The sequence below is a fragment of the Corvus hawaiiensis genome, chromosome 17 (genome assembly GCF_020740725.1).
Source record: "Corvus hawaiiensis isolate bCorHaw1 chromosome 17, bCorHaw1.pri.cur, whole genome shotgun sequence".
Lineage (NCBI taxonomy): Eukaryota > Metazoa > Chordata > Aves > Passeriformes > Corvidae > Corvus > Corvus hawaiiensis.
In genome coordinates, this window is record NC_063229.1 from 9,807,676 (window position 1) to 9,831,576 (window position 23,901).

A 23,901-nucleotide genomic window follows, 5' to 3' on the forward strand; every position below is an offset into this window, starting at 1 on the left:
GGAGCCCGCCATCACTCCGACAGCCAGGAATTATGCTGATGGATTTTTTTTATTATTTTTCCCCCCCTCCCTGTGCTTGAATGCACTCAGCAAATATAAGCAAAAGGGGAAAAAAAAGAAGAGCGAGAGAAAATCCAAACAGATTCGATTTTAGATATGGTGACAAAGCAAAATGGTTGCAGTGCAAAGAAGGAAGGTTAAGGGGGGAAAAGCTCCTGCCTCAAGGAGGAATGAGGCTCCCAGGAGCCCTGAGGCTGCTGTTTATGATTTACAGGGTTTTAGCGACATGGGGGGCATGTCCCATGGGGACCCATCCCAAGCTGGGGGCTCAGGTCTCTGGGGCACCAACAACCCCATGGAGGGCAGTGGGAGCTGTGGGGATGCAGGACAGGACTGGTGATGAAGCTATGTGGCTTCATCAAATCCTTCCTAGTTTTAGAAAAGGCATCCTCTGATGGGAAGTGAAGTGGCTCATTTTCAGTGGGGGATGTGAAGGATTCTCCTGGAGGCCCCAGTAACAGCGTGTGCAAATGTGCTGCCTGGGAATGTTGTATCAAAACCAAACCCCAAACTTGCCTTTCCAAAAAAGGCCCAAGAGAAATGCTGTGGATGTTCAACTTGGTTTTGCAGCAAAGCTGCTGGTGCATCCACGCTGGGGAACAGTTCTGGTCGATCCAACTGATGCTCCTTTTGGATCAACTGTTTATCTCAGTTCTGTCACCTTCCCTGGGCTGCTCAAGTCCCACCACTTGCTGCCTACCTCCAGTGGCTTCAAGCCTGTGAATGCTGCCTTCCCCTTTCTCCAGCCATGCCAGGCAGTCCCATGTCCCACCAACCCCAGCAAAAACAGCTGGGGACCTGCTCTGACCCTGCCCAGGTGCTGCCAGCACCTGGCACTGCTGCAAACCTAGCACCACCCTGGTGAAAGCGGCACCACCGTAGCTGGATCTACACCCACCCCTCTCCTTCCTTGTCCCAGTGAAAGCTCCACAGCCATACCCACACTCACTCCTCTCCATCTTTCCTGCCTCTGTGTCATGCCCACAGTCCCTGGGAGTGTTACTGGTTCCGGGGAGGCAGAGCATTCAGAGGGCATCCAGCAGCTGAGAATGAGGACCAAAAAGGAAGGAAGTAATATAGGGGAACAAAATGAAATGAAGCAATTATCCCTGCTCTGATACTTTCTAATTAAGAAAAGTGTCACCCTTATTAAGAGGCCATTAATTCATTGTCATAAGTCATCACCAGAGTGCAAGTACCAAAAACGTGCCTGGGCCATGGGGAGTGGAGCAGCTTCCCCTTCTTGCACCACAGGCTCCAGCCCCGGCCTGAGTTGCTCCTTGAGGCCACAGGGCTGCTCATGGATTTCTGCAGGAAACGCCCTGTCCCCTCACCCTGGGCTGTGCTTTGGGAAGCTGCACACTCTGCTACCATGCTCAGCCTCCAGCAAACAGGGATGAGCCCACACACCTCCACCTGCATCCCTGTGACTGCACGCTCTGCCCTGTGTGCTCCAAATGCATTTGTGCAAAGCATGTTGTGAGTTCTCAGCAGAGATCAGCTCTTGGCTGCTCTGGGGAACCAAACCCCCAAAGAGTTGCCCAAATATCTCCAGCCCTGCAGTCAAGGCCAGATTTCCCCCCTGTATCACCTCCCATTAACAGCCATCTCTGTCTTGGCAGCCTCTCTTTATGCATTCTGCATGGAGGGCCCCACATCAGCTTAATTAACAAGGTAAGAAAAACGGGACCTTTGAGGAAATCTTAATTATATTATCCATCTCACCCTGAGTGGCACCTGATCCATCCCAACACTGTTTTCAAGTTCATTAGCAATGAATCAAGATTGATTAGTCCTGGATGTGCAGCAAGAACATACTGGGGCAGAAGACTTCTGCTGCCATCACTGTGAGAGTCTGTGTGTGTGTGTTCCCAAGACCTGTCTTGTCCTCCAGCAGCAGGCAGATGGATGGGGACCAGGGCTGTGGAATGAGGTAGATGGAGGTGTGCCAGCGCTGGGATGTGGCTGCTGAAGCATCCCAGGAGTCGCTGTTTCACTGTCCCCCTGCTACACGCTGGCGCCTCACGCTTCCCTGGGATGCTCTGACTTGGAGCAGCACCCAAACAGCCCTTTCAGGCTGCTGCACACTTGCAGAGATGAGGCAGCCACAGCTTCTCTGGGCAGCCTGTGCCAGGGCCTCACCACTCTCATAGGGAAGAGTTTCTTCCTAATATCCAACCTAACCCTGTTTTCTGCCTGTTGAAAGCCATTCCCCCTTGTCCTGTCACTCCATGCTCTTGTTCAAAGTCCCCTTCCAGCTCTCTTAGAGCTCCTTTAGGCACGGAAAATTGCTCTAAGATCTCCCCAGAACCTTCTCTTTTCCAGGTTTACCAACCCCAGATTTCTCAGCCTGTCTTCATTGCAGAGGTGCTCCAGCCTTTGAAGCATCTTTGTATTTGTACTCTGAACTCACTCCAGCAGCTCCACATCCTTCTGATGTTGGGATTCCCAGAGCTGGAGGCAGCACTGCAGGTGGGCTCCCTCCAGAGCAGAGGAGAGGGGGAGAAACCCCCCTTCCTGCTGCCTTGGTGCTGGGGATGGAGCCCAGGACAGGGTTGGCTTTCTGGGCTGCCAGCACACATTGCTCGTATCAAGCTTCCCTTCCAACGACTTGGGGTGGTTTGTAATCCTCCCTGTGCACCTGATGGGATGACAGGGTCCTAATTAGATGGAGCATGCAATCCACTGGGGACAGGCATTCCAATTTAAACCGGCTCCAACTCAGCAGAGCCAGTTGCAGGCGCTGCCACCCCTGTGCCCAGCACACCGTGTCCTCCCACCCCCCTCAGCCAGGGGCAGCACAGGCTGCCTTCAGCACCAGGCGTGAATTTCGGTGTCAGAGGAATGGGGAGCATTCCCTGCATCAGAGCCACAATCAGCAGTGCTTCAGAGCTGGAGGTGTTTACATCATCAAGCCAGGCTCAGTAATTACTCAGACAAATTTGCATGCATTTTCTATGGGCATCTCTGCTGGCTTTTTTATTTTCTGCTTGAAAACCTTTCTGGAATCTGCAAACTGCCTCTGCCACTGGGAAGGGATTGCTGAATTGTTCCTTTCTACAACAAGAAGATGCTGAACATAACTCCTGATGCCAGTGACACATTGGCCCTCCTATTGCAAAAAAATTCCACCAAACAAAGTGGCAAAAAAATTCATCAGAGACAGGAGCTGTGTGGCCATCACCTGCCCCTGTGCCTGGTGCTGCTGCCTGCATCCTCCTGCCTGCTTCAAGGGACTGACTGATGCTTGCTGGGGTTTTCTGTTTACTTTAATTGTTGTCTGCTTTTAATATTGCATGAATTGATTCATCTGTGTTTCATTGTCGGTGCTGTTTGTTTTGGGGCAGTGCCTGGAATATCGCTGGCAGATAAGTGCTGGACAAATAGAAGGTATTTTTCTTGCTCAGCAAAAGATGAGGAGTGACCAAGCTGTGTCTCAGTTCGAGAGGATCCTGAGCAGTATCTGCCTCCAGTTCCCAGGGTCCTGGTGCAGTACTCACCACCCCAAGTTCTCGCCCGTGAGGAGGACTGCCCTTCCTTGGATCCACCATGCAGATGGATTTTGCTGTATGCCCAGAGCTACCGAAGGCAAAACCATGTCAGGGCTGCTCCAGATGCTTCCCTGCTGCCCTGGGCAGAGTCCTGGGTGCTTCTTGGACAAGCCATGGGCATTAGGTGGCACCAGACACTGCCAGAGCAGTAGTTCAGAGCCGGCCTGGAAAGATGGCTCTGCTCTCACCATCGCCATCCTCACCAGAATGAAGACACAGCGCAGGGGACTGGGGGCAGGAGAGCATCCTCCTGCCAGCCCTGGGAATATTGTTTCACCCAGTTCCTCCAGCCCCATCCTGTGCTGGTGGGTCTCAGAAAGTTACCTGAACAGGGGCCATGCTCTGGCCGAGTGCAGCTGGTGGGGTTTCTGCTTTCTTCTCTGCCTCCTTTCTTCCATGCTTAGGAGCTGGAGGGAGCCAGAGCATCCTCAGGAGCACAGCAAGGGGCAGCCGGGCTTTGAGGCAGGCTCTGGGGGGGGACCCTGCCTTTTCCAGGGGCTCCAAGGCAGCCCCAGCTGTGCACCTGGGCTCTGTGCACCCCAGCTGCATTCCAAGCCAAATCTCCACCAGCTTACCGCATGAGCCCAGCTGGAGCCTGGAGAAGACGTTTCTCCCTGTGTGACTCCCAAGCTCTGGAGTGAAGCTCAGCGCCTCCCTCTAACGATGTGCAGACACCCGCAGCCGTCCTCTGCTCTTCAGGTTTCTGGTGCCCCCAGCCACCCCCCAGCTCCCTGTGCTTCTCCACCTCTCCCACTGCCCCCCTGGACTCCCCAGCAGGACAGAAACAAACCCCACCGTGGGGAAGATGGACTTTTTTCCTGGCTTCTTTTTCCTTTTCTTCAAACTCAATAAATTCTCCCAGCTCTGTTGCTCATGAGTCTCCAATGAGGTGAGAAGAGCAAATTTTGCTGCATATTTGAAAAGGTCAGTATGGAAACAGGAGGAAATTCTAATTCCTGTATCCTGGGGTACCAGGGGCTACACACAGCAGGGCCCTGGAGCTGCTTCCCTGCAGACAGAGCTGAGGGTCTCAGACCCCTGACCCACAGGCAGAGAGGGGATGTGTTGGCTGCATGGTCTGGATCACTCAGCTGCAGGCGCCAATCAGACTATGCCTTTCTGGAGAAAATTTGGATTTTGGAAAATTGGAGGCTTCATGTTCAGCCCAGTGTGGAGGGATTTAGGGCTGTAGACATCTCCTGAGCGTCCCCGGAAGGACCAGAGGGACCGTATTTGCAGCGCAGGTTCAGATGTGGGAAGAGTCAGAAGAGCAGTGAGTTAAAATAACAGTCTCTAATTTATTACCAGCAGAGAAGCAGGCAGGAGGGTGCCCGGCCGGGGGGCACTGTGACCTGCCTCCACATCCCAATGCCCCAGGGGTTTTGGGGTGCTGCTGTTTATGAACCCTCCATGACCCACAGCCCTACCCTCATCACTTGAGGTGGAATGTGGGGAGGTGACAGCATCCACCTCAGCCCAAAATCCTGATTTACACATGGATTTTCCTTATCTGCCCACAAGGGCAATCTGTAGCTCTGTATGGGAGAGTTTGGGGGGCAGGGTGTGTAACAGCAAACACTTTCACCGTAATAATGGTGAAGGTCATCAGGAAGGTGCCTGGCTTTGGTGGCACCACTGCCAGCCCTTGGGCAGGAAGTCAGGACAAGAATCTGCCAATGCCTGGATGAGCAGAGTTCTGCAGAGCTGGTGGGAGCATGGAGCAGAGCAGGGCTGGGCATGGGGGCCGGGGAGGACCTGGCACCCAGTGATTCCCCAGCCTCACCCTGGGCAGCACCCAGCACCACCCAGCAGCACCCCCCTGCTTGCTCCCCACAGCCCCTGCAGGGGCTCCCCTGTCTGCCGGCGGATGAAGGATCAGCTCCTGGCACAGCTTCCTCCAGGCCATGGCACCCTCCAGGCGCATCCACCCTGCTTTTACTCCCAGATTTTCCAGCTCTGATGACTCAGCTCCCTTTTTAACTCACCAAGTGGAGCCGGGTGCTGGGGTCTTGGCCCTGCTTTGAATTTTTTTGGCTGACTGTATCATCTTATTTGCTACTGATAACGTCACCTCCCCAGATGCTGGAATACAGCCCAGTCTGATGAGGAAACCAAAGCTCCCTAAATAAGCTCCGAGGCAAGGACACGAGTTGCCGGGTGCTGGGATGTTGCCCAAGTGCATAATGCTTCAGTGTCCTGCACATAGCTCCGAGCTGTCCCTGGAATCACCGCGTCCCCTTTCTCCACAGTGCTGAGCCCTGCCTTTTGCCATCTCCTTTTTTCCATCTCTTTCCCTGTGAACCGTCAGGCTCAGGTGGATGGAAGTTCATCATCTGTCCCAGCAGCTGGTTTGCTGATTTTCCTCCAGCCAAGAGCCATGTCTGCTGGAAGAAACCTTCCATCCCTGCACAGGAATGTATTCCTTTAAAAGAAAGAGAAGGAAGAAGCAGGAGAGGAGCCCCGGAGTGTCTGGGAAGCTGTCTCTTCTTATTCCAAGCGTGTGGCTCAGGTCTCGTATCGGCGGTGCACGGCCCATCCCAGCGGAGCTCGGTTCACAGTGTTAGTGCAATCTGCCAAACAGACGGATCAGCTAGGAGACATTTCCAAAAGAAGCTGGAACAAGGTGGGAGAGGAAGGAATAAACAGCCTGCAGGGTGGCACATTGCAGCTCACCCACTGCCAGCCCCGGAGAATCTCTTCCCTTCCGTGCAAAATGCCACTGACACTGACGGATTTTGGGCTGTGTGGCAGCCTGGCCCTGTACACCACAGCCCGTCCCCATGTGCCATAGCCCAGCCCTGGAGCCTCCCCCTGCCCCGCTGGCCCTACCTTGGCTGAGCAGCTGCAGGTTCCGGACCTCCTCGCGCACCTGGAGCTGCAGGACCTGCTGCAGGACCTCCTGGCGCTGCGTCTCCAGTGCGATCCCCATGCGCTGCAGCTTCTCCCCGTTCAGCCGCAGCAGCGCCCGGCCTGCAAACACGGAATCACTCGGTGCCCAACCAGCCCCATGGAGTGGGGGAATGGCTCCGGGAAAGGGCTACACAAAGGGGAGCCCATCAGCACGGAGGAATGAGGAGGGAGTGCTCTCTCACTGCCTGAAGTAGGGCATGGAGTGACAGGACGAGGGGGATTGACTGGCAGACAATAGGGTTAAAGTGGATATTGGGAAGAAATTCATCCCTGGGTGGGTGGTAAGGCCCTGGCACAGGGTGCCCAGAGAAGCTGTGGAAGTGTTCAAGACCAGGCCGGAAAAGGCTTAGAGAAACCTGGTCTAGCAGAAGGTGTCCCTGCCCATGGCAGGGGGCTGGAATGAGATGAGCTTTAAGGTCCCTTCCAACTGAAACCACTCTGGTTCATGACCTCACTTTCAGAGAGCGCCGGGTGGCAGCTCATGTCCCCAGCCTCTGACAGGTACCGGCACCAATCATGTAACCCATCCCCGCAGGCAGCAGCTTTCCATTTCTCCGCTCCACCTCCCACATGAGGAGATGTTTTCCGAGTGCAGGGTCCCCACGCAGGCTGGTCGTCCCGGGGGAATGGGGGGTGCCCATCACAACGCATTAGTGCTCCAGTCCCCGCCGAGCCACTTCCTTCCAGTCTGGGGCTATTAGGCGAGGGATTTTAAACCAGCTTTTGTCCTTGCTTCCCAGCGTACACTTGCTAATGCTGCCTTTGTTGCCTGAGCAAGAGCTGGCTGGCTGAGCTCTTGCATTAGGATTTTGCATCCCCCCCAGGCAGCTGCTGCCCCCACTTCCCTGCCACTGTCCTCTGGCCCTGGCAGAGCTCAGTCTGGCCTTGCACATGTTGAAGTTGGACTGGAATGATGCTCTCACACAGAGGTGAAAGCCACTGTCCCCAGGGAGCAAAGGGGAGAGAGCAGGTCCTAGAGGTGAGTCTCCTCAAAGGACTTGGTTGGGAGCTGGATTCAGGCCTGGACAAAGACTTTTGTAACTTGGACTCCAACTGGGCAGAGATTTTTCTCTTCAGCAAAAATGTTCAGTATTTTAAAAACTATAAGGATATTGTTATTATATTAATCTAGGTGATGAGAAGACCCTTCCCCATTTAATAAACCAATTTATCCTTTTAAACAACCTCCAGCCTGTCCTGGAGCTCACCCTGGTGGCAGATGCCTCCTGCCCAGCCTGGGTCAGCGTCGCTGTGTCCCCTTCTCTCACCCTGGCTGCAGCTCATGGGGAGAGGGGACCGAAATGGGGGGTATGTCCATCTCCTGAACCACGAACGTCCAGCCAGCCTTTCCCAGGAGCACATCCAACAGCAAACAGTCCAGAGGTTGCACTGTACCTGTGATGGCGTGGTGGGAGAACGCCTCGACGTAGATGAGATAGTTGTGTGGGCAGTGCTTCTTCAGCCATTTGCACACATCCTGCTGGGTCCACAGCACCACTGGCTTGACCAGGCTGCCCAGCGTGGGGCTGGTGTGGTAGATGCCATAGTGGTCACAGCCACGGACCTGAGGGGAGTGGGAGGGAAGGGCATTAGTGGGATTCAACCCTGCAAGGAGGAAAACAGAGGTCAGTCTATGGGTATGGGGGAGATGCTGGTTGGCTGCATGTGGTGATGCTGACAGGCTTCAGCTCCACACCCTCTGGAGTCTCTGGGCTCACTCTGAAATCAGAGGAACCAGTAAGGGAGGCAGGGAGAGTAGGCATGGAAGGTCAAGCTCATGGTTGTGTTGTATATAGAGCCAACACTTCAAACTTTCCAGCCCTCCTGCTGCAGACAAGAGACCCAGCTCCCCTCCCCTACTCATCTCCAAGCCCAGCAGAGCATTGCACAGGCTCAGGAGATGTCCTGGGGGGTCCTCAGGGTTCCCCCCTCGCTAGGCAGAGGTGGGCATTTTCTGGCAGCTCTCAGTGGGGATGAAGCCCGTGAGATCCTGCAGGACAGCGGGAACTGGTGCAAAGCCATCCCCATCAGATGTTGATATTGGTGCAAACTCATCCCCACCAGAAGTCCCCATTAAAGCAGCTGGCAGCCAGCTGGTGCCCTGGAGCAGGAAGGACTCTCCCTTTCTCTCAGTCCCCTTCAACACTGAGCTGATTGATCACAACAAAGTCCTGCAGCCTTGCAGGTGTCTGAGGCCACCTCTGAAACCCACAGACCATTCTTGGGGTGCTGCTGTGTCCAGAGACACCCAGGATAAAGCACGGTCACAGTCCCCAGCATGCGAGTGTGCCCTGGTCACCCTCTACCACCTGCTGAGCTATGCCATGCATAGTACCAAGTTATGCCCACAGGGAGACAGGGCTTATCTGACAGCATCCCTCCATCCCACCTTCCCTCCCTCCAGCTATCTGCTGCAGTGGCCAGTCTCACCCTGAGCCACTCGGTAACTCCGTTTTCTCTCCCCCATCTCAGCCACTCTGGCATTGCAAGGTTGTTGCAGCCTGGATTTATCTTGTACGGACCAAATCATACATCTTGAGCTGTGACTGCAGGGGAACAAGCCTACTTCTCCTAGTGAATCCTCCAAGCTGGCTGAGAAATGGGGCTGGAGGATGCAGGAATCTCTCTGTCCCTGCTTTTCGCACCCAGGAGAGATTGGTGAGCTCTCCACTGCTGGTGACGCTGAGACTTCATCCTTGAGCAGCACTAGCAAACATTGCCTCTCCAAAGCATCCACTTGTGCCCAAGCTGCTGGGGCTGTCCTAGGCTGGATCACAGGCAAGTTGGGGTGGAAAACGGGTCCCTGCTTCCCACAATGCAAGGGGACTGTCCATGCCCAGGACACAGCAGGGACAGAGCAGGAACAGCAGCTGATGCAGGACACACGGAAAGGGAAAGGTCGACAGCATGTGGCCTGCGGTGCGCCAACATCGACCTCTGCATGTGAACGCTGGCTAATTAAGCATGTCTAATATAGGAGCAGGGATAATTAGTGTAAGAGGGACTCCAGATATCTCGCAGTTACTGAAACTAATGACACATTCCTGAGAGATGCTGCAGAGGAGGCAGTGGAGGGCAGCAGGGCCTGGGATGAGTTCCCTGCCCCGTGCCAGGTATTGCCATGGAGCCCAGCCAGCCTGGTGGGGCTGCTGCCTGTGCCCAAGGGAGCGTTTGAGCTTGGAAAGGAACTTTTCCTCAAGCAGAGCTCATTGGGAACATTCAAGCAAGAGGGAATAAGGCAAAGTTGGGAGGCTGTACATTGATAACTAAGGAGTCTGTCTCCAAAGCAGATGGAAATCCGATAGACAATGCAGATGATGCAGTTTCCAAACCAAACCCTCACCGCTGGGGGAGACCCCGGCTGCTGCCCGGCTCCACCAGACGCATCCCGGGAGTCGCCTGCCTGCAGAAGCAGTCCCAGCCCACGCCGGCTGCGCGGCTCCTTCACACTCGGCTGAGCGCGCCGGAGAGCGTGCAGTGGGCAGGAGAGGGAGGAGGCGGCGATTTGCTCTGGATTCACTAACGAGTGATGATGAGAAGCGGAGGGGCTGGGGGGGAATAACAACCAGCTTCCGGGGAGCTCACCGAGAGCCTCCCACAGCTATTATCCAACTAACCCTCCGAGGCGCGGGGGAAGAGGTGACAAACAACTGGCAATTTCCCTGGGCACGCACATGGCTGCGCGCACATCACTCATCAGACACGGCCCTGCACGGGGCCATCCCAGCATCCCTAAACCCTGCGCTGCCTGCTCGGCGCGCATTCCCCGCTTCCCATGGAGGGTCTCCAGGCGAGCCCCTGCGCTCCCCAGAGAGGCAGGGGAGATGTAAGGGATCATGGGGTCGTTTTCCAGCCGGCTGAGCCGCGCTGTCTCTCTGATAAACTCTCAGCCGTGAATATCGAGCGCCGGTGTGGAGGAGAGCAGGCAGGAAGGCTGGGAGGCTGCTCTGGCAGGGAAGCAGGAGGTGGCTGGGGGAACCGGGGGGTGGAAGCCATCCCTGGGCACTGCAAAGAGCAACTTGCAGGGATGAAGCTCCTTCCTGTGGCTGTGTGGCAGTGAATGGATGGAAACCTTTGGCTCACAGCCTCCATAGAACAATGAAGTTTCAAATTTTAGGAAGACAGTGCCCGAAACCTGGCTAAGAGACAGACCCGAGCACTCAGCGATTTTAAGGCATTATAAAGAATTTGGTCCTGGCACATTTACTGCAAAATTGCATTAAGTCCCAGCTCCAGGTGGGAAGGCAGGTGATGCACAGAGGGGAAGTGGGAGACAGAGGGGAGGTAACCCAGAGAGTTCACCCCAGCACAGCCCGCAGCCTGATGAAAAAACTTAACTTTTTATGTTTATATATATTACTATAAATGCCCAATAATCATGAGGACTTTCAGCAAAACAAGATTTGAAGGCCTGATCCTGCAGGGAAAGAGGAGATGCTCCTACAGGGTGTCCATGATCTGGCGGACACAAGGAGCCACGTTCCCCTTGGCACGCCGGGGTGGGGTGTGGGGGTACCTGCGAGCCATCGGTGCCCGGCTGCCGCAGGAGTTTGATGGTGCGGTCGCCGTCGGGGCGCTGGCTGCGGCCGTCGTGCCAGGTGAGGCTGCTGCCCGGGTTCCGCTGCAGGCGGTAGCTGAGGTTTTCGGCCGACACCGTGTGCTCCAGGAGGCTGCGGCAGAAGCTGAAGTGAGCGGAGGCGGCAGCGGCGGCTGCAGAGGGAAGGGGGATGAGAGACGGCCGTGGTGCCCATCTGCCCCACGCCTGGGCACCCAAAAGTGCTTTTTCTACCTCACAGGACCTGCTGGACTAAGGCTGTGGGCCCCTCTCTCCAAAACCTCCCCATTCCCACCTTCCTTTCCCATTGCCAGGAAGAAAATCCATCAGCCCAGGAACTGCCAGCTGGTGCTGGGATCCAGCAGGCACCCGACAAGATGTTTGCCCACACAAACCCCTCACGAGTGACGCTTGTTTTGACACCCGCCAGCCGAGCAGACGCGGGACCCGCAGCTGATCCCTGACACGTGGTGAGAACCTCCTGCTTGTTACTGTCAGTCTGCTGGGACAGGCACCAGAAGGAGGCCAAGGGAAGCTGCTTTCCATGGACCAGGCTGACAGCAAACTGCCATCACCAAGGGAAGGGGAGCAGAGGAACCCTCCCTGGGCAGCCTGGTGGGGAAGGGAACATAGGTTGGTCCTCCAGCACAGACCATGGGTGCCTGGGGACAGCTGCTGTGCACCCCAGTGGTGGCTGAACACACACCAGCCCTTCAATAATGACCACAAAGAGCCATTTACCCACAAGTGCTTTTTGTCCCTTATTCATAGAATCATAGGATATCCTGAACTGGAAGGGATCCACAAAGATCATTGAAGTCCAATTCCGTGTGTTTTAACAAGCTGGGGTGTTGGGGTTGCAATGAGGTTGCAAAGCTTTTCCTTGAGGGTGGCTGAAGGGACCTGGCTGCCGTGGGAGGAGGGTGAGTGGGTATTAGGGGCTCATGCTCTGTCTGCTCTGGATAAAAGCCAGACGGCTCGACATAAGCAGCTCTGATCCACGGAAGCAAAGACCAGAGCATCCCCCAGCTCACCTGCTCCCACTACGGGGAGCCAGGCAAGTCATGAACCACCTCCAAGAGCAGAGCGGCACCCAAAGGAGACCCACTTCCAGGATAAACCACCCTGGGAGAGCGGGAGGGCTGGAGAAACCCTGATGCAGTTCGTTTTCCTAATTAGTGGGTTTTAAGAGGGAGGAGGTTTCAAAGAGACCACTCAAGTACACCTTTATGCAATAGGAGAAGAGACAAAGAGAACTGGACAAAAAATGTCAAAATAGAGCAGGAAAAGGTTGTCCCAGGATACCCAGACCACATCACAGTGTTGCTTCTTAAACACACCCAGCAGGAAGCATTGCCATGGGGAAACTGAGGCAGGGGACCTGTCTGATGGCTGGGGGAATGATTTTATGGAAAACAAGGTGGAGGGATATCAGTGGAGAGGCTCAGCAGGGAGCAGAGACAGGACTGGTAAGGGTGGTCTCTGCACCTGTCCCGGGAGATGGGGATGTCTCTGATGACTTCCAACAGCCTCAGACACCCTGAGCCCATCGGGTGAGGACCAGAGTGGGCTGTGCTCCCACCAGCCAAGGATGTCTGAGATGCCACTGTCCTGTCCCCGGCACACCGAGCACTGTAGCTGTGCTGGGATACCTCCTAGCTGGAAACTGCCCATCCCACTGGGTGCTGCAGTGGATATAAACCTGGCAGGTCTGGAGGGGTTGGTGCCAGAGCTGTGTCTTTCAGCTGTGCCAGGACCTGCTACAAGGAGTAGAGGTAAGGGGTCTCTGGCCATCAGCAGGACCCATATCCATAGGGAGCTACGGAGTATCTGGCGCCAGCCAGCAGGACATGGGCATCTCTGCTCCTGCAGCAAACACTGCTGGAGGCAGGAGCAGGAGTGGGAGCAGATGGGAAAGAGGGGTGAAAGTCGAAGGGAAAAACAAGCTGGGAAGAAAGGCAGGTCCAGGAGCGTCGGGGGCATGGCTCCCAACCGGGGCAGGCAGTGGCCACCCTGCAGCCCAGAGGCCCTGGCTCCAGCAGCTCCTCCACAGTCTCAGCTCCCCCAGCCCAGCCCTTGGGTCCCAACTTTCCCATCACCTAGCAGCACTCGACTTGGGATGGGAAGGAAGCTGCTGAGCAGGGCATGTGGGAGCATTTTGGAGCAAGGAAAGGACGGGACAGAGGAGCCCCGTGTCAGGACAGTCCTGGGCTGGCTCCACGCAGGGACATGGGGGTGACATCCAACACGGGCTCCCCCCTCCTTCCCCTGCCCTGCACAGGGAGTAGCCACAGCACCCCCAGGAGCACCCAGCCGCCCTCCATCCCCTCTGCCCCTCTCTGCTAAGCCGGAGGCTGTGCCCTCCGGCCAGGAATGCACATGCAGCATCTTCCCCCAGGCCCGCTGGCCCCACAGCCCCCCGGCCATGCCCTGCAGACCCCTCACCTGGCTCGGGTGGTCCCTGCGAGCTGCGGATGGTGGAGACGCAGCAGAGGGATGGCCGACCCTGCTGCATCTCGGCAGGAGGAGAGATGCGCGTGAGCGCTCGGCACCGCTGTCACGAGTGCGGCTCCATCCCTGCCTCCCCTCATACCTCGTCCACACCTGACTGATTCCCCCGAACGCCTCCCTCCCACTGCCTCTGAGCACCGGCTGCACGCTCATCCCAGCTCCAGGCAGCCCCGAGCCGGTGTCACACGGAGAGGGGGGGTGAATTACACCCCCTCCCCACTGCCCCGTGGGCGTTTGATCCGGAGAGATGCTCGATGCTTTCCTCTCGTGCTCCCGCCTAATCCGGCGGCAGGGCCAGCTGGCACTGGGATGGACAGGAAGCCTAGGGGGGCATCAAAGTGCCCTGGGGTCGAGCGGAGCCATGGCACGAGTGTGGCAGCACCGGGGTCACCGAAGCCGGGATGCGGGGGGAAAAAAAAGAAGGAGCGTGGTGCTGAACAACCTTAACGGGAAGGGGCCGGGGGCTCAGTGTGGGCTGCACCTGCTCCCGGCCAAAGCCATCATGGTTATGGTCATATTGGGGTCCGGGCAGAAGTGGGGTTCCCACAGAGGCAGCGCGGGTCGGAGAGCAAAGGCTGTGCTGAATCCTGAAACGGGAATACAGGAGCCTCCAGGCTGGCCGAGCCCGAGCTGGAGTGGGGAGGGGAGGGGAGGGGAGAGCTCAGCTCAGGTCCCCAAACAGCCGCTGTGACCCCGCTGCCCCAAGACCCTGCGAGCTGGTCCAGGGTCCCTGTGTCCCGCCTGCCTGCGCCCTGTGAGTGACACCCCACTGCCTGCTTGCCGCCGGGGAATCGCTGCCGGCTTGTTTCCATGGCTCTTTGATCCATTTTGGGCATCTCTCCAGCCACGCAGGAGCGGGAGGCCAGGGCCGGGTCACCGCAGGGGGACCAGCGGCGGTGGGACAGGGTCTGCAGGGGTGGCAGGGACAGACGCCGCTCCCTCTCCTCGCCAGGCACAACGCTGCTCCCGCTCCCATTCCCTCTCCAGACACTTTTATGGCTGGTGAAACGTGAGCGCTGGAGAGGCTCAGAGCAGCAGCAGCTGCTGGTGGGGAGAGGCACAGGAAACCTCCCGGGGATGGGCACCTCGGGGCAGGATGTGGCAGCATTCCCCGGCAAAAGCATTTCTATGTGGCTCCCGAGTTGGCCCGGGCTGATCACTACCAGCAAACCGGCTGCCAGGGGACTTTCCGCGGGTTTTTCCTGCTCGCAGGTGACCAGGACCTGCCCGGGGGACACGCTGGCAGGCGGCCAAGCTGCAGGAGGAGCAGGCAGGGGCACAGCGAAGGGAGCCAAGTGCTCGGACAAGCAAAGACTGCCTGACTCCTGCTCTGTCCTCTGCCACCACTTCTCAGCATGGCCTCAGAACATCCATGCGTCTTTGATGCCATCACACGTGTGGTTGTCCCACAGACCTGCCCTCCAGATGGGGCCATGTCTGCAAGCAGCCGCAATGGGGGCAGTCAGGCTTCCCGGGGTCAGACAGGCTTCCCGGGATTAACGGGAGAAGCTTGAAACAAGCTTCACAAGGAATGAAATCACTTCGTTGCTTTGCCTGGCTACCCGTGTGTGACGACCCTTAAGGATGGGTCATCACACCGCATTTGGGAGGGAAAGAGACATTTAGCACCAAATACAATGAGGGATTTGCTTATAATTGCAGGTGGATTCGGGGAGCTGGTCGTCCCTCTTGTGTTCCTCCAGGCAGGTGAAGGGTGGATGGGGCAGGAAGTCTCTGAGGACTCCTAGGACAGGGAACTTGCTCAATTCAGGGAGCAGCTTTGTGAAAAACTCATCCTGCTTTTAGTGGCGTCTGCATGAGCCATGAGCTCAGCTGGCATTGCCATTGCCCTGGTCCCCTCTGGCCCTTCCATGTGGCTTCACCCTGGTGCAGGGCAGAGCTGCTGCTTGTGCTGGTGGAGCCTCCGGGGATGATCATTCCAGTGATGCTCTGTAGGATCCCCCAACACATCCCATCTTTGAAGCTATGCCTATAAGATGGACCAAGTCCTGCACTGAGCAATTCTCTAAGATCTGAGGAAGATGAAACCAGATTCAAAGAGAACTGACACCCCCTCCAGCCTCTCCAAGTTCCCCTGGGGTGTGCTTGGCTCAGGCCCTGGGTGCAGTGAGCATCACCCCAGCGCTTCCCTCTGAATTCTCGGCTTGTGGAGATGAGATGGGAGCCCCGCACAGGGACAGAGCTCAGGCTGGTGGCTGCCCACTGCTGGTGCCTCCCGAGGACGGAGGAGGAAGGGAACAAAAGGCAGATGTCCTTTCCATCCTCCCTGTGCAGCATGATAGGTGCCCTGGGCACACGCTGAGGGAGAGGGCACAGTGTTTGGGGGGACTGTGTATGCCTTTGGGATATCTATGCTCCTGAGACTCCCATGGGTACTGCCAAGAGGTCCCTGAGCACACCCATGACAGGGGATTTCTGTAGGGTTGGACAGTGTGAGAGTGTGGGGTGAGGGCAGCGGACAGGACTCCAGGTGGCTCTGGGCAGGCTCTCCGGGCAGGATGCAGGAGGGGGAGCCCACACCCCTGCCTGCAGTGAGCCCCCTTCCACCTTGACATGCTCTTCCCAGGGGTCCTGCCCTGCTCCAGCACCCCCAGGCCTGCCTGCCCTGCCCTCACACCTGCATCCCTTTGCTCTAGCCAAATATTCCAGCCCATTTCATTGGTACACCACAATACTAAGGGTAGGGCACGGGGACAGACCCTCCCCGGAATGGGAGAGTAAAGGGGAGCGTGGAGGGACTGACTCCCGGGATGGAGAGGACAGCACTGGGGATCGAGGGCAGGCAGACCCCCGGGATGAAGGGGGGCAGCACCGGGGGAGGGATAAAGAACGGACCCCCGGCATGGAGGGGGCAGCACAGGGGGATGGAGGATGGACAGACCCCCAGGATGGAGGGGACAGCATCGGGGAGAGATGGAGGGCAGCCCCCCGAATGCAGTGGATCCCCAGGTCCGTGCCCGCCGCGTTCAGGGCTGGGGGAAGCGCGTCCCGCCGCGCACCTGAGCCCCCCCGCCCGCGCCCGGTACCTTCCATGTCCTTGGGCCGGCCGCAGCTCATCCTCCGGCAGCGGCGCCGCGCTCGGGCGGGGACGGAGCCCCGCGCCCCCCGCGCCGCCGCCGGCACCGGGCGCTCCCGCCCGCCCCGCCCCGGTGTCCGCGCCGGGGGCGGCGCCGCGATCCGCCACCCCCGGGGGCTCCGCCCGCCGCCGGCCCCGCGCTGCCGCCCGCGCCGAGGATCCCCGAGCATCCCCCGATCCCGGCCGGGGCTGCGGGCATCACCCCCCGATCCCGGCCCGGGGCATCATCCCCGCTATCTCTCTCCAGCTCGGGGAACAGGTCCCTGGGGGCACCAGGGTGCAGTGGGCACCATGGACAGGTTTTTGGTCATGTTTGCAGTGGGCAAAGAGCGGAAAACACCTCGTTCTTCCCTCCTCCCCAAATGTCTCTTCTCCCCCCGACCTCCAGCTCCCTGGACGGGGGAGGCAGAGGAGGGTGCTCACCCCCGTGGGTGCTGGTGGGTGGTCTCAGCATGAGTGGGCACCCACCAAACCTCATGGGTGCTCAGCACACCAGCATCAAGCAGAACGGTGTCACCAGCACCTGTCACTACCCCGGGGGGACAACCCCACAAGTATTTTTGTAGGTGCCTGCCTTCAGCTGCGATACAGACAGGGACTGTCACTGCCAATCCCTGCAGCCACCAAGGGACTGGGCTCTGGCTGTGCACCCTGTGGTCATCCTGCACTGGGCTGGGAGAGGGGTGGGGACACCTCTGGGTGTCCAGGACAAGGACACTCAGATGCCTGGGCTGCCATACTCCACCTTTGCAAGGGTTCCCTGTAACAGACCCACTGCAGCACAGGGCAGCACCCTCACACTTGTTTTAAGAGGAAGAACACTCATCTTAAGCACATTGTGTGATGACCACTGCCCTGCGGGCTGGGAAGGTTCAGCAGGTGGCAGTGACCTTGCACAGCCTCGTGCCGGGTTTGTGTGGCTGTTCATCGGCCTTGGATAGCTACAGCATAAAACCCTCTTGGATGTGAGCTGTGCAGCTGTGTGTGTGAGAGCGAAGCACTTGCCAAAACTAAATTCAGCTCCCCAAATCAATAGGAGCTTTCCAAAATTTTGGATGCTCAATCAGGAGCTGCTCTGGATGAGGCTCAAGCCCCTGACAAGGCTGGATGCTGGCTCAGCTCTGCGCTGGGAGCTGGCCAGGGCTGACACATTCAGTGAGCCAACCAGGCTGCCAAGCAGGGAGTGGGGACATCGAGTCATGAACCATGCGTGTAGTGGGGACATCGGGCCACAAACCCTGTGTGTAGACTGCAAAGAGTCTACTGCTAAAAGATCCCTCGAGAATTCTTTGGGGGGGGAGTTGGCATTCTTCCTCCTGCTTCGAGAGAGCAGGCAGGGCAATGCTGCTTGTAGCAGGCAGATAAAGAAAGAACGTGGTCTCCATCCTTTTGAATTTCCCATTTCTCCCTCAGCCTTTGTCTATTCACAGAGCTTTTGAGCCATGGCAGAAATTTTCGAAGAGAAATACGGTTAAAGAGGGGCCTTGGCAGGAAAAGGCTGATGTCGCTTGAGAAATGTGTGCAGATTACTCCAAGCTGTTATTAAAAATAAGTGCTGCGCGTTCCATGATTTTTCTGGTAGTAATTGCACTTCTCCAGGAAAGGTTTCACGTGTCCAGCGGATGGAATTTATTTCCTCCTCATCTGCAAATGAGCCTGGTGCCAGCCCAGCATCCCAATGGCCTGGGGATACTGTGGTGGGGTTTGGGTGCCTGGGGAAGTTAAGACTGCTCATCCATCTGAAATTCCAAAGGATTTTCAGAAAAACCTTGAGACTGGGTCAGCGTGGGGAGGGGTGGTCCCATGCATTGCCACACCTGCTCCATGCTCCAGCCATCCTTGGTTTCACAGCATCCAGCATCACTCCTGGGTTGTCACTCAATCCCTCCCATGGTGGAGCATCTTTTAAACAACCCCAGCAACTCTGTCTTGGGTTTTGGTTTGACTTTGGGTCTTTTAATGTCTGGTTAAGGACTTTCCACAGTTAAACAGGAGTTAAATAGCAGGGAGGGAAAGCCCTAAACCGAGACACAGCTTGGGACACTCAAAGCATGAGTCAGGGCTCCTTTTCCCAGGACATTGTGATGGCGTGGGAAGGGGACAAGCTGGTGACAGTGGCTCCAGTGAGCCCCAGACCAACAAGCTTCCCCTCCACATGCATATGGATTTGGGTAGGGAGAGCACCAGTGTTCCCGTGGGTCCCATCCCTCCCAAGCACTGGGCTCCGGAGAGGGTGCGAGGCTGGGATGATTCAGCACGTTCGTTTTTCAGAGAATAAAGGAAGTAATTAAACATCAGCTTTCCTCCCGCCTCGCCCCGAGAGGATGAGAGGGAGGAGATGAAAAGCCTTCAGACGGAAGTTATTTGTCCAAGGAGAAAAGTGGCTAATTTCTCTGGTGCTTTGCTTGTCTGCTCGTTAATGAAAACCGCTTGTCAGCAGGAAAAGGGAGCACCCAGCGAGAGGGAGGAACCAGAATCACTCATCCACCAGTGGCTGGGCACGTGGTCTCGGTGGCCTTGGGACATCCTGCCCTGTTGGGATGTCACCTCCACAAAACCCCCTGTGGCACCCAACCACAGGCCTGGGGGCTGTGAATGCAGCTGGGCATTGGGAACCCCCCCTCACCACAGCCCCATGGGCTGGGAACAGACACTCCCATGCCAAACACCATGGAAAGGTTTTCCCAAATTTCCTCCCCCCTCCCCCAACCCCCCGATTTTTTTTGTGCAAAGATTTCAAAATGAATTTGTTGAGGCACTAGCAGGGAGATAGAATCAAAAACAGCTTCGTGCTGAAGCCTCCTGCCTGGTGTGGGCTGATGGATGGTGCTTATCTCAACCAGGCATGGAAATATTTAGTGTTATGAAAATCTCTCCGTGAAAAGAATTTATTTTCATGCTGATAATAAAAGAACCAAAGCTCAGTGCTGCAGGGCGAGGGTGCTGCAGGTCACATCTGAGCTCTGGTTTATAGAGCCCAGGTAGTACCTGTGCTGTCCTCTGGCCCCTGGCTGGGCAGGTAACCCTTGTGCCACTCACAGCGTGACATCTGCACCTTCCCAAGGTTCATGATTTACTGGCAGAGGACATCCAAAGCATTGCTCCCTCTTTGCTGCTCCCTGGGACACAGAGAGGGGTTGAAACGATGGAAGCTCTTCCATTTGGAGGTTTATATAGATATATTTCTAATTGGATTTTGGCATGTCACGGTTATTTTCAAGGCAGCCTGTAATTATTTGAGAGCCTGATCATCTCCTTTCCCTCAGCACAGAGAGTTGGTTTTTTCTTTTTAATATTGTTTCCCCAAGTGAAACTGTGAATTTGCAACTTAATCCAATGAGAGGACACACATGATGTTAACTCTGCAAGGACAGCAGGACGGCAGGATCCACCTCTGCCAGGTTCCTAATCAATGCCCAGCAAGGGTAATAAGCATAAAACCAGCATTTTAATTTTTTTTTTTATATATTAAAAACTCTGTCTTTTGAGAAGGTGGTCATGGGTATTTGATGGATTGGGTAGGTTTTGCTGGTTCTGCAGTAGCTCAGCCCACCCCATGCTGAAACTGCCCCATCTCCAGCTGCAACTCTGCAGCAGTTGAACGCTGCTCTCTGGCTTCTTCTATCCCAACTGAAACCTGATGGAATTCCCACTAATTACAGGGTTTTATTTTTACATGTGTTGTAATTTTTTGGGGCCAAAATAATTTCGTCCAGCTCCATCTGCTCTCCATTAGGGAACTGAAGCTCGAGCACGATGGATCCTGCCATCTTCACCAGGGTTCTCCCCAGGTTGGGCATTGCCATCATCCCAGTGCTGAATTTGTTACTCCAGTGCCCAGAATGGGTACAAATGAAAACCATTATCCAAGCAGAGCTTTCCAGCATCTCACAGCTAATGACCATACACCACCCTGCTTCATCTCAACAGCTTCAAGTTCTTATTCTCTCCAAGCCCGATTTCAGGGCTCCGGGCTGCTTTCAATTGCTACCGAATCCGATTTATTATTTACATTGCAAGGTACAGCCAGGCATGAATTGATTTGCCGTGCTCTGATTGCCACTGCATGCTGCTCTGGGATCTGGAAGCTGGTTACTCACACAGCCAGGCTGCAAAATCAGAAGTTAGGGAATGCCAGAGTTCAAACTGCATCCCAATGCTCTGTGTTCTGCTCCCACCTTTGGCTGCATCTCTCAGGATGCAGGGAGTGCTGGTCCCAGTGGGGATGGTGGGATGGATTAACTGGTGTCCCCCACGGGTTGTCACCCTGGTGCTGCAGAGATCAGATGGTTGTAATGTCACCCCTTAGTGAAGAAGAGAGGTCTGGGGAATGGAAGGGGGCAAGTGACACTGGTTTTTAGGAAGGAGCCACGGAAGGGAATGCAGAGCAGATGAAGAGAGCAGAAGGGACAGGGAATAACAGAACTGGGAAGCAAACGGGAGACCTGGTGTTTTGGGGGATTTAGCAGGCCTTCACCTTCATCACCACTTCACCTTTACTTTCATTATCACCTTCACGTTCATTTTCACCTTCACCTTCATTTTCACCTTCACCTTCACTCCTTACCCTGCCTATGGTCGGAGCTTGCACTACCTTGGGTGGCAGAAACGAGTGAAAATCCCCCAAACCTGAGCATGTTGCTCTGGGGCAATGATGACCAGAGGCAGCAGCTTTGCTGATGGCTCAGTTGTTGGAGATAAACCTGGAACAGCAGGCTGGAGGGCAGGACCATGGACATACTGCCCTTGGCACAGGAACCCTACTCACTCAACTCATGCAGCTGCCCAAATCACTGGGCACCTTGGGAAAAGTTGGTCCATCTGCCAGAGCTCTTGACTTTGGACATCACGGGATGAAAAGACAATTTTAAGGAATGCCATTTGGGCAGCATCATTAGCATTCTGCTGGCAAGACACCACGTCCTTGAGCTCTCTCCTACGTGGGGATTCTTCCCAGCAAACCTGCGGCTGATGCCAGCTCTGCTCTCTGGATTGCTGAGGGTGCAAGCCTCGTGTTGAAGACCCCTTAGAAATCTCTGCTAATTGTCACTGAAACCTCCAACGGCTTTGGAGGAGACTCTCAAAGGCACCTCGCTCCCTCCCAGCTGTTGTGGGATCTTGGCACCTGCTGCCGCCGGCTCTGGCAAAACTCCTGCTGCACACCAGAGCTTGGCTTGGGGTGCAGAGGGGAGCAGATGCTCCAGATGAGTACTCAGGGCGCCTCTGTATCGTAGCATGGGACTAATTAAAACTTCAGAATGTATATTTACCTAATACAGAGTTGATTTGTTAAGTAGGACATCCTGTCTTCAGAGGATTTCACGGCATCGGGTGATAATCAAGTGAGAACAGGCTCCAAAAGTGTTAATTTAGGAGCTGAGATGACAGGGATTAAAAGCAAGTTTTAGTCCTCTCTTGCACCTCCATGTCTGAAATCCAAGTAATCATCCCATTTGGGAGTGCAAAGCAATGGCACCACCACCCAGCAAGCACCACACTGGCTGAGGGTGCAAATGTGGGGCTTCAGTGGCCAAATTTGGGCTCTTTGCCCTCAGGGCTCAGCTGAGGAGCTCACACTGCTCGAGGTATTCCTGGCACCTCTGGGATGTCCTGTCCCTGCGCCCAGCACTGGCACACAGGAAAGGGCTGGATTTCTGCTCAGGGCTTGCAGGCAGGTGTTTTGCAACAGGAATTTTCATAGAATCATGGAACAGTTTGGGTTGGAATGAACCTTTAAAGTCAATTCCATCTCATTCCAACCTTCTGGCTTTTGCAGGGACATCTTCCACTAGACCAGGCTGCTCCAAGCCCTGTCCAGCCTGACCTCGAACACTTGCAGGGGTGGGGCATCCACAGCTTCCCTGGGCAACCTGTGCCAGTGTTTTACCACCCTTGCTGTAAAAAAGTCTTCCTTATATTTAACCTAAATCTCCCCTCTTTTAGTTTAAAGCCGTTTCCCCTTCTCCTATTGCCACAGGCAGGCAGCAGGAAACAGTGCTTGTGATGAGCCCCAGCACTGATCCTGCCCTGCGGATGCATTCTTGCAGTGCTATGTGATATTTAAAAACATGAATTCCCAGCCTCGGGAGAGCCCTGGGGTTTGTTTTCCCGTTGTCCCGGGAGAAGCTGGTGCCGCCCCTGCTCTCCCCGGGGACACAGAGGCGGCTTTGTGTGAGTGAGGGGCCGCAGTGACCCGGCTGTGGGCTGGGCTGCTCCTTGCTGGGCTTTGGGCTGGATCCTGATCCCACTCCCTGGCAGGATCCGCCTTGGGGAGCTCGTTCTTGCGCTCATCCAAGTGATTATTTTTTACTTCCAAACCTTTGTGAGTGACTCTGGCCATTGACGTGCCCAGCATCCCCTCCCACCTCACTTTCCTCAGCCAAATGCACACAAACTGAGCTTGGGAAGTCCCAAACCAGAAGCAGGATGACTCTGTGCACCCAGGAGAGAGGAGTGACCTGCTGTGGGTGGTCTCATCTCTCTGGGGTTTTATTCCCATTCCCAAAAACACCGTCAGGGGTGGTAAGAAGTGCTGTGCCAACATGCAGACCTGACAGCAGCTCCCTGCAGGCAAAGATGCAGCATAATTGCAACTTTAACAGGTGCTATTACCCCTTCATCCCTTCAGATTTTGTTGCACCAGGGAGAAAACATCTTTTCTTCCTGCTTTACACCCTGCTTTAAGGTGTTTTGGGAGGGCAGAGCAATGCACAGTGCAGACACCCCACTCCTGCCCACCATGGGGATGGACCGCCTCCTGATCCTGGTAATCCCAGGAGCAGCTCACGGATTTCTCCCCATCTCACTTCCCACCCCACCACCCCCCAGCTTCATTAATCAGAATAATCGCTGGTTAATTACGCTGTTGGGCTTTTGGCCATGCTCCTGCAGCAGCCCAGTGCCAGGCTTGGTGTAGCAAAAGGAAATTCAAGGAGAAAGCCATGGAGTGCCCAGAAAGTACAGCTGGGCTGGAGAGGATGCCTGAGGGCTGGATTCTGACAGCTCCTCCCTGCCGTGCTCCAACACCATGGGAAGATCAGCCCAGAGCTCCCAGTGCCTCTGCTGCCCAGGCTGGGTGGGATGCACAGCCAGTGCTCTCCCCTGCACTCACCAGGACATACCAAACACAGGCTCCATCCCCAGAGATTATTAAAACTCATTTATGGTTGATTTTACTCAACCTTCTTGAGTAAATTATTCTGAGTCTTCTCGTTGTG

At 55.8% G+C, this 23,901-nt stretch overlaps 1 protein-coding gene across 5 annotated transcripts; it reads right to left on the reverse strand.

The window, feature by feature from the left end:
- Positions 1–3,339: 3,339 nt before the first annotated feature.
- SAMD10 (sterile alpha motif domain containing 10) lies at positions 3,340–16,728 on the reverse strand. 5 transcript variants are annotated; one of them, XM_048321972.1, is made up of 5 exons: positions 16,635–16,728; positions 11,038–11,231; positions 7,917–8,085; positions 6,441–6,581; positions 3,340–6,181 (listed from the first exon to the last, which is right to left on the reverse strand). In XM_048321972.1, exons 1-5 carry the CDS (start codon positions 16,663–16,665, stop codon positions 6,117–6,119), a joined length of 600 nt encoding a protein of 199 aa, XP_048177929.1. In that variant the 5' UTR covers positions 16,666–16,728; the 3' UTR covers positions 3,340–6,116. The 5 variants fall into 5 exon arrangements, with proteins under 5 accessions (XP_048177929.1, XP_048177925.1, XP_048177927.1 ...); XM_048321968.1 differs by lacking the exon at positions 16,635–16,728 and adding an exon at positions 13,522–16,588 and having other exon boundaries at positions 11,038–11,191; XM_048321970.1 differs by lacking the exon at positions 16,635–16,728 and adding an exon at positions 13,522–16,588 and having other exon boundaries at positions 3,340–6,224; positions 11,038–11,191.
- Positions 16,729–23,901: the final 7,173 nt, after the last annotated feature.

Coding starts and splice junctions, on each gene's coding strand:
- SAMD10 (XM_048321968.1), bottom strand. CDS start 13,667: ATGAGGGGAGGCAGGGATGGAGCCGCACTCGTGACAGCGGTGCCGAGC. Junction 6,582..7,916: donor CTCCCACCACGCCATCACAG/GTACAGTGCAAC, acceptor CCGTGTTTGCAG/GCCGGGCGCTGCTGCGGCTG. Junction 6,182..6,440: donor CCTGCAGCTGCTCAGCCAAG/GTAGGGCCAGCG, acceptor TCTGTTTGGCAG/ATTGCACTAACACTGTGAAC.